The following is a 17,704-nucleotide window of genomic DNA, read 5'->3' as shown; positions in this document are numbered from 1 at the left end:
GCGACGCAGACGTATTTCCGGCTGTGGGAGAGACGACGCCACATCGTCTGCATTCGCGGCCTGCTACGGTGCCTGCGCTGCTGGAAACGAATTTGGAGTGGGCCGGGATCTTAAGTGGGATCACATTCTCGTACCTCGAGCAGGCTTGAAGAAACGAGCGACCGCTGGTCAAAGGGAACGAAGACCCTTGTAACCTGCGATCAGGCATTCTTTTTTTCGTTTACAAGCACAAAAATTTCAATACATTCTGTTAATTTTTTTTTTTGTAACAAAACGTTACCTGACCAATAATGCAGCACACAGAAGTTTTTTAGCTGTACTTCTCTGGGCAGTACGCTTAGGGAAAACCAGGCCGTTGGTTGGGGCGAGAGAGGGAGGTACTACGACGAAACGAAGAGAACCGATTTCCAAGCATTATATAGGTACGACCAGGCCAGTTAAAAAGGGACGCTGTCGCCAGTTTCACTTCAAAAACTCAAAAGCCTAAAGACTAGGGAAACTACGAATAGTGATCCAAATTTGTTAAAAAATCGCCATGCAAGTGTACTGAAGTGATAAATAAGTGATTTATCGGTGATGCCATCAGGAACTTTAGATCTCAACTTGCAAAAGGTCAGCCCGATTTTTTCAAGTTTTGTCCTTGTGGACTGGAACCTAAAAACTATTATGACTCCCTTCTTCGTTCATCAACAATAGGCCATTCCCGAGTTACCCTTTGCCTCTGTTTCAAAACGAGTCTACGTGCGAAACCATTCAAATGAAAATGAGTTTGATTTCCATGAAAATGGACCTGTAGGTGAAACTCATTTTCATATCAATTAATGGTTTCGCACTTAGACTCGTTTTGAAACAGAGGTAAAGGGTAACTCGGAAATGGCCTATTTACTTTATATCTCCATCTTGATGTACCAGGTGCATTTCATGTACGAAAAGACCTTTTTGCCAATTTTAGTACTTTTTACCGAAAAACGCTAAAATTCTCCGTGACAGTGTCCCTTATAAGCATGCAATTGCAAGACTGATTAAACGATACGAGAAGTATATTTAATTCCAATATTACCGTGGAAGGCAGGGCCGTCCTTCTTGAGTTTGCTCTTCAGCCGTAAGGGAGAGAATGGTCGAAGGGTCTGACCTCTTTCAATGAGGTATACCCCTCTACCTTTCCCTACACTGTCATGATTAGACTAAATGAGTTCAAGAGGAATTTATAAGTTGCATGTCAGCAGCGTAATGGTTGTTACATGGTTCTTCGCCGTTTGATTCACGGGAATCGACTAATGAATTCTCGCTACCCCTTATTAGAAAGTAGCCTCCCACGCAGTCGTTCTTAGGGCCGATCGTGTTTCACTCGATCGCCCCTAAGAACGACTGCGTGGGAGGCTACTTAGAAAGTTGCCAGACAAGAGTTGCGAGAGAGTATACGTTTGTCCTTAAGTGACTGCATCGTCCCTTAGCTAGTTCTTGCTGAGGATGTAATTTTCCAAAATCTGTGGGCCGACACGGATTTCTTCTGTACTGAAAAACATTTGTGACTCATTGGTTGGATTTCCTATAGATTTTATTGCGTTATGAGCCTGATTACTCGTTCTTTCTACATCCCATGGCTTAGCAGGGACTTCTAACAACTGAAAACATAACATGTTATTGATAAAGACTTAGTCCATAAGCCTACATAGTGACTATGTAGCAGTGTCATGGAGTTCAAGGTCTGCATCGTCAGAGGTCGGCGGAGAAGGTCTGGAGACGAGAACTCCAGGAACCTGCAGGAAGATGCCAAATATGGAGAGGACCACAGCGATCAAATAGCCTACTAAGAACAGTCGGTTGATGACTCGCGCGGCTAGCTGCCATTCTTCTTGTACTTTCTCGTCTTCTTGTTTCCTCAACACTCGCTCGGCCATCATTGTAATACCGCTAGGCTCTCTAGGAAGGCGACGGCGGGCCAATGAGCCGCCATTGTTGTCTGAGACAGCGGTATCCTTGTTTTCTGAAGAGCAAATCGAGAATACCAGTTTATAAACCTGAACAGGCAATGTTTATATACATCCCTTGGTATCTTTAAAGATTGCGATTAACTGACATTGTACCACATTTTTCATACGTTAGTTTTAATAAGTCTTCATCCGTTAATCGTTTGACGAGCTTTATAGAAAAGACCACGACAGAAAATCAAAAAGATGTAGGGAAAAGGTGTTGGCCAGTTGCGAAGACGCCCGTTACATTTTCTAATTGCATTTTTGATGCCTTTGATCCAGCCAGAGATTAAAACAAACCGTTTACAGAGCTCACATTCAAAAATTAAAATGATTTCAAAATTGTAGTGCAAGGTTCCCGCGCAAGAAGAAGTATATCGTAGTCAAGGTCTTGATTCTTACTTTTGAAGGGCCCCAAAAATCATAAAATCAGTTACCTTTTCCAGAATAAAGAAAATATAACTTTGTCCAGTTTCCTAGGATCTTGCTTCCAAAGCTCCGAAACGCTCCCTTATTTGATGTGAAATTCATTATGCGAATAGAGCTCACCGATTGGACAAATTATCTGGGACGGGCGCCTGCGATATCACATTGGCGGCGGATGGGAGGAGTGGGTTGGGGGATGGTAAGTTATACTTTAAATAAATGAGAAAAACTCAGCTTCCATGTAAAATTACAATAATCAATAATTTGGAATCAAATATGGGGGTAGTGCTCCACGCTTCCATGTGGGACCCCCTTCTTATTTCAAGTTTATTAATCCCTCAACGTTCATCCTTTAAAGCACAAAATTCAAAAACAATTTTTTGGTTTGAACTTTTACCTTGTTCTTCAATCCCGCCGTTCTCCGAGGAGCTTATATCTGGAACTTTATACAACACTGCTCTGGCGATGTAGCCAAGAATATAAACCTGGTGAGAGAACATAAGCCTGACTTCAGATTCAGCTCTAACTCGCGTGCTAAAAGACAGCGCAAGGAAATAAGACTGCATTCATACCCTGACCCAGTTTGGAACTCTACCAACAGACGTGTTGTAGTGGTGAAACCGTAATACCCAGCAAGTCAAACCCAATGCAGAGGCGATTTCAATGATGGTCAGGGAATAGTACCTGAGAAGAAAACATGTTATAGTAATACCATATTTCATTTTAGAATGATGCCCTCTTAGGCTACAGTATGTGTCAACAGCTATAGTGACTTCTTAAAATATGCAAAGTTGAAGGAAAATCTGTGCGGAATAGTTCGCGCGTGTGACGAAGATCACTTTATTCTGCTTGTCTCAAATTTGAAATATTCCTAATTCTGAACTCTATGAGTTTCACTAATTGGAAACATCGTGTCAATTTTTCAATTTTTTCTAAAATTACCTAGTGCGTTTCGTTACAGATAAAGTCATTTTTATGATCTATACTGACATACAGCAATCAATTAATGAGCATGCGAGGATTTTGGCATTCATTGTACAAGCAAAAAGTGGCGAATACTAACGAAGACAATAAGCCGTGTTCATATTGCCCCTAACAAGGAAAAGGGCAAAATAAGCTTATTTCCGCAGTGCAACATATATTGTCAATCAAATTCTAACGTGATTGACAACCATCAATCACATAGTACCTGCCAATTAGTGGCACCACCTCTGACGTTTCAGGAATGTGCGTGGAAGCCAGCAGATAGAAAACCGTGAGTGACAGCAGAATGGTCACGCCTACCACCATCCTCTCGCCACTCTCAGGGGGTAGGGTGAACAGGATTAACGTCATGAATGACGTCACCATGCATGGTGTGATGAGGTAGACGAAGTAATAGAACACTTTGCGGCGAATGTGAATCACATACGTCACTGCTGACTTGCTTTCCGTATTGGTATGTGTCGGTTTGCTTGACGACCGCAGAGCGTAAACTCGCTCCAGGTACCATTCACCGCTCTCTGCAATGAATGAACATGGAACATTGTTTAGTAATCGCAGTAAGGTTAAAGGAAGTGCAATTCTGGGAAGTCGGACGAATTTCCGTAAGCAGAGATCTTCGCGCCAGACCAGCTTTTTTATCAATGTGATTTGCAAACCACCTTACTATACTGGCATATGATGGTCAATTAAACATAGCCACCTAGCCACGGTATATTGCAATTCCCGAGTTTTGATTGGTTAAGAAGCCACGGTATATGAGCTCATATACCATGGACCACAAATATGGTGGGTGTATGCGTCAACAAGAACAGCTGGTAGCTCAATTATTGCAATTTATTGGTGTTTTTAATAAAACAATTATTCCACTCGCGCGTGTTGGATTTGAGAGAGTTACAGCCAACTCCAATCACTACGAGCCAACTCGCTACGCGCCTCGTTGGCTATCTACTATCTCATATTAAACGCGCGCTCATGGAATAATAGTAAAATTTGCAACCCACTAGCATAAGGAGTTAAATGGATTCTAGATTCTTCTTCCTAGGAAAAATAAGGTTCCGCCTCTACAAGCCTCGATCCTCAGTATGGATGATTTACGAAGGAAAAACCTGGGATCGACCTTCCGGAATGAGACTTTACATTGACTATACAACAAGTCATAAATAGACTAACAATCTCCTCTCTAGCCTTCAAAATTAAACGCGGGGTAGTATAAGGAATAAAAGGAGAGGTTTTAAATTTGTTGGAGAAGGAATTTACCTGTGTAGTTCTGCAGTATTTCAGTCTCCTCTGGCTCCAAAAGCATGGCACTTTTGCTGTATGTCCAGGATACAAACTTGAGCCTGCAGAACTGTTCGTCAAACGGAAAGTATCGCACACTGAGTTTGCAGGAACTCTTGAGGATAATAGGCGCTAGCCAGCGGACCGTACCATGGGAGGTGACCAGGAGTGGATTGTACATGCCCACAGGTTTACCCATCTTACTGGTCTCAGCGCTGGAAGGTTAAACATTTACAATATAATTAGACAAATGAATCAATTTTTTAATGTTTTGTGGCGCGGTTAAAAGCTTGTGGGAATGAGAAAGGTAGTCATGGTCTTCCTTCCCACATTACCTTGCGCGCAAACTAAAAGACAGGTATGCCCCCCACAGCGGTCAAACGCCACGCGCGTGCGCAATTCCCGCCAAAACTACTCCGAAATTTTCCATACAGTCTTAACCCTCGGACGTACAAGCAAAGTCATACCCCCATCATCGTACAAGGGGGGGGGGGGGGGTGGATGAAACCCCTCCCCGGAGTTTTCGTTATATTAAGGCGTAGCGAAATTATTTTGCTCTGAGAAGAAAGCCCTTAGCTTACTCTACAAGATGACATATTTTTTATTGGCTGTGACGTCATATGACGTCACGTGACGTCATAAGAGCCGCCATCTTGGATCCGCCATCTTGGATTTCAACATTTTCTTAGAAAGTCACAAAATAACGGAAATTGATGCAAAATCAAGCTAGAATGCTTATGGAATGTAAAAATAAACAAATCTTACACTTCTGATTTGAAAAAACTGGAAAAAATCAAGAAAAATGTTAAAAATGACGATTTTTGGCCATGGCAACGTCATATACCATGGACACATGGTTGACATATCAAAATTTTCGCAAAGGATGATTGAACAGCTACCGAAAGTTTCAGCATTGTAGGGTAAATGCTTTTATCAAAATTGGGAAAAAACCTTACGGGGGGGGGGGGGGTGGCATCCACCTCCCCCTTGTACGTCCGAGGGTTAAATTTGTCGAAAGCTTTCGTTTCAAAGCCAAAAGTTAACGCCGTCCCTGGAAAGTTAAGGTTTATACGCAGCTTATGGAATGGAAATTTGATAATTGACCTCCACTGAGTTTCCCAGCTTGAAATTTTCTTTCACCGTACTATTTCTTTAACAATTTCTCACAAAAGTTTGCACACTTTGAAGTCAATTTCTTAGAAAAGCTCGAGGCGCCGAAAACTGGAGGTAACGTCATTTTTGCGTTTGACCGCTGTGAAGGTATGCCTATTGGCCCACGCCCCACCGGCGTGACGTGGGCGAATGTCCGAGGTTAAGTCATCCGCACAATACATTTCTATCTCTCTGCTCTTACACGCGCACGCTTTTTGTGAAATAGGAGTGAAATAAACGATCTGCACCGACTTCATTTTACTCGTCTCTGAATCTTTTTAACGTTCTCACGCAAACATTATAGGAAGAGATATAGGAAGAGCAATTATAGGAAGAGATATGCGTTGTTACGAGAGAATTTTCCCTGTTTCAGTCATTTTCTGTGTTTATCCTGTTAAGCGGCATTTTAAATTCTTTCAAAAAACCAACAGTAATTCCTGTCCAAGTAGAAATTCATTTGCCGTGTGTTTGGAAATTGTACACCTGTACATCTGCAGCTTTTTCATAACTACAATCAATTTAGTAGATAAATATTTCGGTAACTTTTCTTTTGATTTTCCCGTTCATAATTAAAAGTTGCTAGTTTTATATTAGTTTCCACGGAAGCTCGCTAGCTGAACTTATTTTCCTTAATGAAGTTTTATTGCTTTTTGTTCAAGGGTTGCTCTTACTTAGTTAGCTGAGCAAACCAGTTCCAAAAATATTAATAAGCCTTTCATTTTTGATTTCTTATTCTTGTTTTAGCTTAATTTACTGAAGTTCGCTATTTCTAATTTTAAAGTTGTCATTTTTACTCTAAGTTCTCGTTTTTAATTTTGTAAACTTCCTACTCTTGATATAAGTTCGCTCTTGTAATTGCAATCGTTTCCTTCTTTATTGTACTCAACAGAAAGCTTTTGTTCACATTGTAAACACCTTATTTGTAGCAACGATATATAAGGAGCTACGTTGTAAAAGTTTCTTCGATTGTATCAGTGATCACACTGACGGTTGTGATTACGAATTTAGCAAGAATAAACTACTGTTGGACCCAAGTTCTGCCTCAGCCTTACGTCTGTAGAAAGATCCTCGAAGTTAGATCGCCGTGTACCTAGCTAGGAGCTTGTGACGAGGCTTCGATTCCGTAAGCAAGTAGTTGCTCTACTGAGCTAACTCCCCCGTATTTCAGTCATATTTCAGTGAAGTTACAGCGCATTTCCCATACAGTTCAAAAGTCGTTCAAAACACACAGCCCAAGGAAAAACCTATCGTCACAGCATGTGTTGTTAGCTTACTTGTTAAGGAGTACAGTATCCGGAACCCACACTTCATCAGGCGACAAGCTGATCTCATCGATCCAGCCATATTGAGATTTGTTCCATCGTAGCTCTGGATCATACCAGGCCTGCATTACAAAAGAAAAAATGTATGTTAATTCTTTCATGGGGAAACGCCTTCATTACATGTTACATGAAGCTGTCTCTAATGATGTTAATTACCCCCACGTAAGCCCCCATTGCATGGGACTCACTATGGAGAAGACTTCATTTCCGTCATCGATGGTCTGTTTTATAATGATAATGATAATGATAATGTATTTATAATTTATATAGCGCATTTTTCTTATATGTATATGTTCAAATGCGCTGTACACATACTGTTATTTACTACACAAAAGGCCTACATCTCCCACCGGGAGCTTCATGCCCTACTCTTTGCGAGTTACCAAAATCGTCATAACCTACTATATAGAATGCATAGTTCTCAAAAGTCTATGGGGTATTCTTTTGTTTTATAATTAACAAAGAAAGGTATTTTAGCTCTCCAAGCTTAGAGAAAAGTCTCGCTTTCATTTACATGTTCTTACCGAAATAAAAAGGTTACGCGAGGGTCTGAATGGGGGTACTTTGATAACACTAAACACTTAATTTTTTGGCTCTGTAACATCAAACAGTTAAATTGTAGGCATTTAAACACTAACAGTACAAAATTCCCTGTAACAGTAAATTTTATCCAGAAAGATACAAAACGGCTCCAAAAACGCCAATATTATTTAGTTTAGTATATAAAGAAGTTTTCGGCCATTTTCCGACGATTCCCGATCATTTCAGAAGATTTCCGAATACTGCCGAAGATTCCCGAAGACTGCCGAAGATTTCCGTAGACTACCGAAGATGACCGAAGACTACCGAAGATTTCCGAGGAGAACACACAGCACAGGCTCAAAGTTCATGAGTAATTTCATTACCGATGTTTGAAGAGCAGATAAGAATTTACAGTTCTAAAAGACTATAAGTTTTTCAAAAACCCTCCAAACACTTAACAGTAACTCTTGCTGTGAATATTTTTTTATGCGTCTACACACCCACCTGTTTTAGCCAGACACTTGTGATGATGACTTGCTTCTTAACGTCCTAAATTAGTTAAAGATGAACAGTTAAGATTAAAGGAGTACTGTTATACCGTAGGCATTTCTCTCATACCTTCTATCCTCCCGAACACACACACTCATTAGAGGAATGACGTATGGTGGCGAGGATGGAAATGGATTACAATAACGACAAACTTGTAAAGGCGAGGCAAGTATGTTTAGCTGTCTCGGATTATGTCTAGCTGTCTCAAAATCTTCTAAAATTTGGCAAAACTCTAGATCTTATCGCAACACGTTTATTCAGGAAAAATATGCTTTTTGATATAAATAGTAATAAGAGTAGATATAGTTTTAATTCCACTTATAATCGAGGCTCGTTTCCGAGAATGTATACCTCATGACGTTCCAGTTATCTGCACGCCATGCGTGCCTATATTTTAGCTCAGACTTACCATCTCAAAAATCTGCACCAGTCTCAGGCTAATATTGACAGATGTTGGCTGGGAACTGTTCTCGACCACTGGTCTGAGCCCTGTATGATAATGCTCCAGCAAATTTTCAACAAGAACTCTCTCATGAAGTCCCTTTACTGTTAGGTTCATTGCAACAAATTAAAAAAAAAAAACTGTTAAAAGGAGTCCACATGCTATGATGGCTATCGGCTAGGGTAGTCCAGCAACTGAAATTTCTTTGCTATATTTAAATTGATCTAAGTTATATCAGGATCTAGTTTCTCCATAAGATTAAGTTATCTTGCGTAAAAGTCAGGCGATAAGAACTAAGAAAATAATCATTATGTTTTGTAAATTAAAAATTAACATCATGGTTTTGGATCAGACAGGTTTAAAATATTTTTACTTAAAATTTATCTTGCGTCCATGAAATTAAAAGATGTTAGCTGCAGCTTCTTTGAAAAGAACGTCTGGACGAGGGTACTGGTGTCTAGTTATCAGCTAAATTTTCAGCGACTTCTCATGCAGCTATCGGTTAAAATTTCAGCACATTTCTCAGCCAGCAGTTAATTTTGTACTTTTTTCCCTAAACTTTCAGTTAAATAGTTTATTTAATCCATTCAGTCCCTCTGAAAAGGCAGTCAGCTTTAACTATGCCATAATTTAAGGATAGAAATTTAACAATTAAGATAGTCTGCATTTACCAATTTCCAGAAGCGTAGAAATGATAAGTTCACTTTGAATTCAGTGCAAACGAGTCGTGAAATTAAATACATAAAATATGACTTTTTCCTCATACAGGCTTAAGTCACAGTTTCATAAAATGTTTCCCGTCTTTTCCATAAGACACAAACTTAGTTTCGTATAAAATTTATCCAATTACCATGGCACAAACAAGTAAATAATTCAATTTTGCAAAATTAAACATTATTTTGTTTCAGTCATGACTCAGCTAACCTACCTTGTTCATATTGTGCCGCCGTGAGGAACAGGATTATCATATGAAAGAGTGACATTATATCGAATTAAAAGATAGTGAATGGATAATTCAGCTTTTCGTCTTAAACGTTGCATGTATACAACTCCTGCAATATAGAATTTATGTCAGTCGTGACAGTTGAAGCGCCTGTATATTTAGTGCAGTGCTGTTTTCCTTTTTTGCATGATTTAACAGGTAGTTTACGGGTGGCTGTGTGGGTACACTATTATTAAGGAGAATCTTGCATATAATCAGCATAGTCATAGGTTTTTAGAATCCAGGCTCAGTAGCCAGACGTTTCTATATCTAGATCAAGCGTCAGTGCGAACCGCTACGGAGTAACATTTCGAAACCTAGAAGCCCAGCATGCAGAAATGCCATTTTTAGGCAATATTAGAAAATAAAACACTTCTTTCATATTTACCTATTTACTAGTAATGCATGCATGCATAGTAATGTTAATGCATAGCCTCTTACAGAAACATGAAAAAAAAAAATATAAATTCAAGATTTTAATTTAGCGAGGGAAGTGCCTGGGTTCTCAGTGAGTAAGGGATATAACCAGGAAGACTAACACACACCAAAAAAGGAAAAAAAAAACATGGAACTTTAATTCTATACGGTGTTGAATTGCGTGCCAGGTGCGATTGGTCAAGTAACTTTGCGGAAAAGGAAAGCTAGCGAAATGTACAGAACTGAGAGATTTGCTGAAAGAAATCCAATGCAACAAGTTAGGTATCAGACTAAATGTCGCCATACACATCATGAACGCATTTTCTAAGTTTATCAAATTGCATTTCAGCAGCCCTTGATATCCGATCCATTCCGCTTTTATAGTCAATACTTCCTTGTAGCCTGCGTCCAATTTCCTTTCCACCTTTCCGCGGCGGCGGCACCACCAACGAAATAAGAGTCAGTTGTGCGCATCTTCCTTGTTTAATATCGATGTCATTTTTCGAGCACTATTCTGCACTGAAAGTTAAACCGTTCACACTGCCAAGGTTTCCTGTCAATCAAGGAATGTTTTTGAGTCCCTCGAAATAATCCTTCCTGAATGCCTAAATGAGATGATGACTCAGTTGATTCTGTTGTACTAAAGGCGTTCTAGGATTAAACATTTGCGCCTAGTTTACTAGCAAGTCCATCTTCGTCGCATCGGCGAAGGTGGAATGGGTAAATTAGGGGGTGGGGTGGGGGAGTGACCGTAATTACATTTATTACGTTAGCGAAGTTGAAGCTTCCAGGGCGTTGCGTGACGAGCCAACAACGGTTGTGACGGAGACTAGAGATTGAACCACTGACCTTAATCTGTGCAAGGCATCTCTTCGCACGTGCGCCTTACCTTCGAAAATGACTGCACGCACGTGATATATCCTGATACCTTAAGGCGAAACTGACACTTCAATGACGGATACCCTGTTTCATAAAGTATTTTTGACAACTTGAGTGACATGGTCTATCTTGAACTTTAAAAGTTCATTGTTTATATAACAATAAATGACATAAATGGCGACAACATACAAAACTGTAACAATTTATTAAAATAACTCTTTTACTCAAAGCCACGTGGCAAAAAACGCCCCCTGAGAGGAAAAACAAATATTTCACGTCAAAACTACAAATTTGTACAAATTTCAGTGAAAACCCAGACCATTCGGTCCTCTCTCGCAGCCGTTTTAATAATTGAAAAAGCCGTACGTACTATTAAATTAGTTAGTTTTTTAATTAGTATTAAAATAATAGTTTTCTAAAATAAACACCAAAATCATTGACACTAAATCAAAAATAAACACACACAAAAATAAACATAAAGGACCACAAGAGAGAACAAAAGATCAAATTACAGTAAAATGGGCCTTTTTTCGACTTTTTTTGCTTGTTTACAAGCAAAAAAAGTAGAATAGCGTTTACCTGGGCTAAAATCTGAACCGGAAGGGATTGCATTCTTGTTAACTCTCAAGGGACTGTTTTAATTTCTCAAGGGAATACTTTCCGCTGTGGGTGATCAAAGCGCGTGACTTGTAAAGTGTCGCTCTATAGTTGTGCTTCAGCACTTCCGTTCTTGTAGAAAAAACGTGACTTGTCAAATTTACAAACATTATATAAGAATCAAAAACGTGAGTAGCCCAAATCTTACGTCACATAACCAATTAAGAATGTAAGGGGTTCAGCGCTCGAAGGCAGCGAAGTTTAAAACGATTAAAAACGCAATTTTTACTGGTACAAGTCTTTAGGCGCTAATATTAATTTAACCTAAAATCACATAGCGAAAACAAAGACCGCTTGGACATGTCCAAGCTATTTAAAACTACCACTACGTCAGACCCATGTCACGCAATCTCTCGCTTGTAGCTATAAATAATCATTCACCTATTTTCAGTTTGAATACTCTGCGCTCTGTTTGTGTGAAATATTTATTGTTGTGTTACTCAAGCGTTTGGCTCGGAGCGAGTACAAGTCGTACAATTTACCCGGAACGTGTTAAATATTGCAAAACAACGACTTATTTTCTGGATATCCCAATTTTTGTTTTGAGTTTACGGTATTTTGAGAATCGAAACGTAAGTTGCAAGCTCAGCAAGAATGTGTCAAAGCACGGGATACACGTCATCGCGCCAGGGGAATTACCAAAAGCTTGTCGGAAGACGCTAAACGGAGAAACACAAGGACGCAAATGAGAGGCGGCTGTATTCGCAGGCTAGGCGTGATTTGGCTTTCTTTTAAATGAACTGGTTTGGGTTATTTTATTGAACATTCGGAACAAAATAAATATTTGCATGCGTAAGCAGGCATTTTTCCGGCTAGGCTTTAAAAAGCAAAAGATGACGTGGTAAAGGAAATTCATGTCACGTTCACTCCGTGACTAACGCAAACACGACTTGTGTGTTTCTCAAGTGACTGCTTTTCTAAAGATTTTACTGTGCGGCGCCGTGCCTTTAATTTAGCCAAAGCACTGAAAGAGGTCAGGAGGTCAAACATTACCCGCACGAACACACTAAAACGTTGCTAATAGTTAACCAAAGGGAACTCATTTCGTGACAATTGATTATTTCTGCTGAGTTGCACAATTTAGAATTGCAACATCACCTAGCAAAGCGCACTATTACTAAGAATAGATTTCACCACAGTGAGTCGTGAGTCGGACAACAATTTTAGTTTTGGCAAAGGCTTTGTATGGAGGGTACGCATTCTTGACAAGAAAAAAAGGGCGAGAAAGCCACAATTTGAGGCCGAGATTCTCGAAAGGCTCGAAAAATGATAGATTTCAAACATTTTTGCTTTAGTAAGTGAAAAACGGATTGAAGGTATCCAAAAAATGGCCCAAAATTGAATTTATTAGTTGAAGATCCGGTAATGACACCTTGATTTCCAGTGCAAAATTATTCAGGCTGCCGAGAAATTTAAGCGGCGGATAGCGAATTACTATCGAATTATATAATTGCGAAGGATAGCACTTGTATGTTTGCTTCATTTAGACACCGGAAAGATCGTCGGTTGCAAGAAGTTCAGAATTCTTCCCGAATTTGACGGCACTGATCGCCGGCCATCCGATCTGTTTCGACACATGATAGATAGAGGGCGAAAATATTATGCTATTCAAACGCCTTTCTAATGGAATTGACGGCGGGTTTGATTTAAATAAAGCTATTATTTATCCCCATTACTATTACAGACTGCAGCTACAGCTGCCGAGCTCGATCAGTGTATATTAAATAGTATTTGCCGCGACAATTGTGTAACGAAATTGACCTCTTAAAATATTCGGGTCAGGCAAGGGGACCGATCGGACGAGCGTTTCTTTGTGTAATTTTGTGGTAGCATAAATCTGAGGTTAGCTCTGTTGTGTTGGAAAATGTGCCACTAAGAACAGTGTAAACGTTTTGCATTTCTCATAAAAATAAATGTTTTCTTTCAGCAAATCCCGGCAGCAAATCGGGCCTTTATAATCCATTCAATAACTGAGAGTAAAACATTTTACACATTCATTGAATAATCGCTCTGTTTGACAAACCTTTTGTTTCAAACCACGGTTTGAGCTTTCTACGTTGCACAGGTAAGGCTTTCTCTCGAATTCCGAGCCAATCTGGCCATGGTTTTGTGAAACAATCGCTAAATATGCCTCCAAAGTGCCACTCCAACTGTTTTGCTGGAAATGTAGTCGTTAGAAATGGCATGTGTAGCCGTAAGGTAAAGAATAACGCAAGGAGAAGCGGCTTTTGGTAATATCCAAACGAACATTTACTTCTCAATGTGGTGTTAAGATTGCGTGACGGGACAAAAGGTAACTCTGTCGTGCGTAACCTAACCTGCGATCAGGCGTTATTTTTCTGCATTACGCCGAGTAGAAATCTTTCTAACTCGAAGGCAAACGTCAAAGTTTACCTTTTTTAGGCGAGGACGTTAGTCTCGAGCTTATGTTATGGAGCGATAAATCGGTTGGGTTTACAACGGGCGATGTGATGATTCGAACCGAGGGGGGATTGGTAACTAAGAATATGGCTTGAGATTTGTTTTCCTCCGCCATCTTGGTTATTCGAGACTTTTTCACAGCCAGAAGCCTTGACTCGAAGTAAGATTAGTAGCTTAAATTTTTTTTACGCTCACTTACAAACATATTGAGATATCATAGTACACAAAAACCTTATCGACACACCGAACTAAATTGTGGTTTACGAGCTGGGAGTCAGCTGGCGAGTGTTGTTTCGGCAGACCTTTGTCTTTCAAGACTGAAGTTGAACTGGAAGCATTGAAAGCAATATAAGCACGGCTAATGAAACATCAGGATTGATATATTTGTGATCTGAACTACTGGCGACATTGTAACCTGAGCTTTAACTGAAGAGGAGAAGTGCAGAAGAATGTATTGCCACAACTGCTGAGGTGAGCTATCAAAAATTTATATCAGTTTGCTTGTACATGTACTTTATTGACTAACATAATGGACAAAGTGTTTATGGAATCGAAATAACGATTTTAAAAGGCTAAATATCTGCTAGATGTTGTTAAATTTAATTTGCTGGAATTTATAGATTACTAAGCATCAGCTGTAAGCATTGAGAGAGCTTCATTCGCGATCCCTTTTGTCAACAGAACGTTTTCGTATACTACTAGGTCAGATTTCAACATTGATTTTAATAATGGTGTGCAAAGCAGCAGTAAATATAAATAAGTGATTGTAAAATATGGATACAAACAAACTTATTTCAGGCTTTACCACTGATAACAGAACTACAATTGATCACATTTATACAAATCTAAATAAATCAAGAGTCCAAACTGGTCACCGTGTTCTCAAGACACACTAAAGTGACCTTAAAGGTAGGTGGTTTAATAGCAACCAAAAAAGAGTATATACATTTTTGTAGACCATAATAACTAGTAAATGATTTAAGAAGCATAGTGTACATGTAGAAAGATGTGTTTCAGAAAAAAGAAAAATTTAAGTAGCTACTTATGTTGCAATAAATTGTTGTAGTTAATCAGTCTTAGTGTCTAAACAAATATGTATAAAACAATTATTAAATTTTTAACAATTGATTTTTTCTTTTATTATGTTTACAGAACAGAATTAAAAAACAACAGAAAACATCCAAAATACAGTTTTCAAAGAATCCACTGACAGCTGTGTTTTGTCCTAATTGCTTCAATCTGTTTAATCTGCACTTTGTCAAGAAGCAGCGTGAATGTGTGAATGTGGCTATTGCATTGGAACTGCTTTGACTGGAACTGGTTATTGGCCTCTATTCTGCCTCTATGCAATATATAGAAAGCCCAATCCTCACTATGAATGGCAGATATATTTAAACAAAACACAGCGAAAACCATGTAGCAATAACACCTAAGTAAAAAAAATAAACTGTGTAAAACATCTCTGGATTTGCTACTGAAAGATCCTTCAATTCAAATTCATTACTGGCAAACCACTGTATCAACTCTACTTCCTAGACTCCGCATGTACTGTTGGACTTACTTGCATCACAAATTGTACAGAAAGTGCAAACAACTTTCAGCCCCATTTAAATTTAACAAGAGTAAATCAAGATGCTATATCAACTTTACTTCCTGGAAACTTGTACTTCCTTGCACTGCGTGTTTTACCTCTAAATGATATTAAGTTTTTGGACTTACTGCACAAAATTTACATTACAGATTGTACAGTGAGTGCAGACAACTTTAAGCCACATTTAAACAAGAGGCAATCTAGATACATTATTTCAAGACATTTTATTCTTGGCAAAGTTGTGGAAATTTCCTCGCTGTCTAGTAAAGTTACAAAATATGTTGCCTTCCATTGTGAAAAGTCGTGATAAAAGACATCTTATTAGAGTTGTACGAATTAAATCGTGTCAATTTTGTGATTAAAGCAGCTTACAATTTGCCTTTTATTAATTACAGTAACATTGGTTAGAAACTAACCTTTCCTTGGAATGCACAACTAAAAACACCACCGGAAACAAAGTACTATATTTTAAAATTTTATTTACCTGACAAACCCATTTCCCCCCTTTTATAGCAAATGTCTCAGTGTCTCAACTTTCGACTTACAGTGAGGAGCCGAAAAGGGTGACCACTTTTAATGTACTAACAATTTTCCTTGCACGAAAGAATGTGAATTATTTAAAAGTGGTCACACAATTGGGCTCCTTGCTGTAAATCACACATCTTTTGGACTCGCATTTTCACTCAATAGACATTTTTGGCTTTGTCAGTGTAAATTGCCCATTTCAAAATCACATGATGCTCCCCAGAGAACTTGTTTTTAACTATCTGAATGCCAAGAGAATTTTTCTGAATTTGAAGAGTGATTCTCAAGAGTGATGTCACAGTCTGAAAAAGACAACAAAAAATCGAAGCCCGAAAGGTCTATTCTCAGTTCTTTGTCTGGAAGTTTTAACATACTGACTTGCTTTACTGGAATGTCCTCGCCTTAGTATGCATTGCATACCGGTTATTAACCAAGCCGCAAAGCACCCAGCCGTCACGACTGACAAATACAGCATTTACTCCGCGAAAATAAAAAAATGCTTGAACTGAAAGACGTTTGAATTCTTCCATGATATGTTCGAACAACAATGCCCAGGATAAACCTTCTACTCATTCTACTCATTCAAAAAAAGTCGATATCTCGAAGAGAACTTTGATTTAAAGATGCATTGCTCGTAAGGTAACTCCATTAAATTATAGCGAGAGAGCACACTATGTTTAAGACGAAGAACCATAAAATTCCATAGACTAGCTAGTCCTTTGACACGTCCTCTCTTTAGGCCAATGCAACTTGCCATCAGACTAATTATTGCACGCTCGTATTTACTCTTTGTCTCAGAATACAGTCGCGCGAAAAATTACAAGAACTAAGAAAAATTGGCCTGATCTGATTTCAGGGTAGTTAAAAAGTAGTTGCTGATAGTATAAGACAGTTTAACAAGGAAACGAAATGAAATGACCAAGGGCCAAATTGTAATAATATTAAATGGAATTATTCTGTCGGATAGTAAAAGATATCCCGGAAATGATAGTTGACGTCGTGGACACGACGCGCAATATCGCAATATTTTAAAAAATGAATGTTGACCTTCAGCACTTAAGATATAATTCAAGCAGATTCAAAGTCATTTGATCAGGAATAGTTTCTACCAGTTTCAGCGATTGCTCACACAACTACCTCCTGTTTTGCTAAGTGTCAAAACTCTATTTCATTACATGTACACGAAGTCAGTTACCCGACCGGGAGGCCCACTGAAGCGTGACACGTGTTGGATGTAAATTGACTTCATTAATTTCGCATGACTGATTATCGTATTGACAACTCACAAAGGCTTTTACATAAGTTTGAGTTTTATTTACATATATTCCTTCCAAAGCTTGCCGAACAAAACTGAAAATCATCACGATGTCCTCACTGATCGGGGCTGTTCAAAGGTATGGTCATCTATAGTACTCTATAAGAAGTATTTAAATTTCATTGTCTCCGATTGTCAAAATGCGATCGATGATTCGTTAGCGAATTTGCTTGCTTATATTTATTCCGACAAAATAATATTTATAGTAATGTTAGTTGATACAGTAATAGGGATGTATTTAAAGTACAGTCAATGTATTTATCGGAGAA

The 17,704-nt window shown here is 38.8% G+C and overlaps 1 protein-coding gene across 2 annotated transcripts; it reads right to left on the bottom strand.

Annotated features, from left to right (window-relative positions):
• Positions 1 to 1,540: 1,540 nt before the first annotated feature.
• LOC144665713 (neuronal acetylcholine receptor subunit alpha-2-like) lies at positions 1,541 to 9,770 on the bottom strand. 2 transcript variants are annotated; one of them, XM_078527003.1, is made up of 9 exons: positions 9,577 to 9,770; positions 8,616 to 8,752; positions 8,162 to 8,206; positions 7,088 to 7,197; positions 4,641 to 4,876; positions 3,589 to 3,901; positions 2,972 to 3,083; positions 2,797 to 2,884; positions 1,541 to 1,987 (listed from the first exon to the last, which is right to left on the bottom strand). In XM_078527003.1, the coding sequence occupies exons 1-9, from the start codon at positions 9,629 to 9,631 to the stop codon at positions 1,680 to 1,682; spliced, it is 1,404 nt and encodes a 467-aa protein (XP_078383129.1). In that variant the 5' UTR covers positions 9,632 to 9,770; the 3' UTR covers positions 1,541 to 1,679. The 2 variants fall into 2 exon arrangements, with proteins under 2 accessions (XP_078383129.1, XP_078383130.1); XM_078527004.1 differs by lacking the exon at positions 9,577 to 9,770 and adding an exon at positions 9,320 to 9,460.
• Between the last annotated feature and the right edge of the window lie 7,934 nt (positions 9,771 to 17,704).

The sequence above is a fragment of the Oculina patagonica genome, chromosome 9, assembly GCF_052425735.1.
Source record: "Oculina patagonica isolate OP01 chromosome 9, crgOcupat, whole genome shotgun sequence".
Lineage (NCBI taxonomy): Eukaryota > Metazoa > Cnidaria > Anthozoa > Scleractinia > Oculinidae > Oculina > Oculina patagonica.
Note: the sequence above shows the minus strand (reverse complement) of the source record. Positions and strands in the feature narration are given on the sequence as shown.

What these genes read in the sequence shown, in the direction of transcription:
- LOC144665713 (XM_078527003.1), bottom strand. Translation starts at nt 9,631, where the DNA reads ATGTCACTCTTTCATATGATAATCCTGTTCCTCACGGCGGCACAATAT. An exon ending in GGCGGCACAATATGAACAAG is followed by an intron (nt 8,753 to 9,576) that starts GTAGGTTAGCTG and finishes TGAACCTAACAG; the next exon opens with TAAAGGGACTTCATGAGAGA. An exon ending in GAGTTCCAAACTGGGTCAGG is followed by an intron (nt 2,885 to 2,971) that starts GTATGAATGCAG and finishes TTCTCTCACCAG; the next exon opens with GTTTATATTCTTGGCTACAT.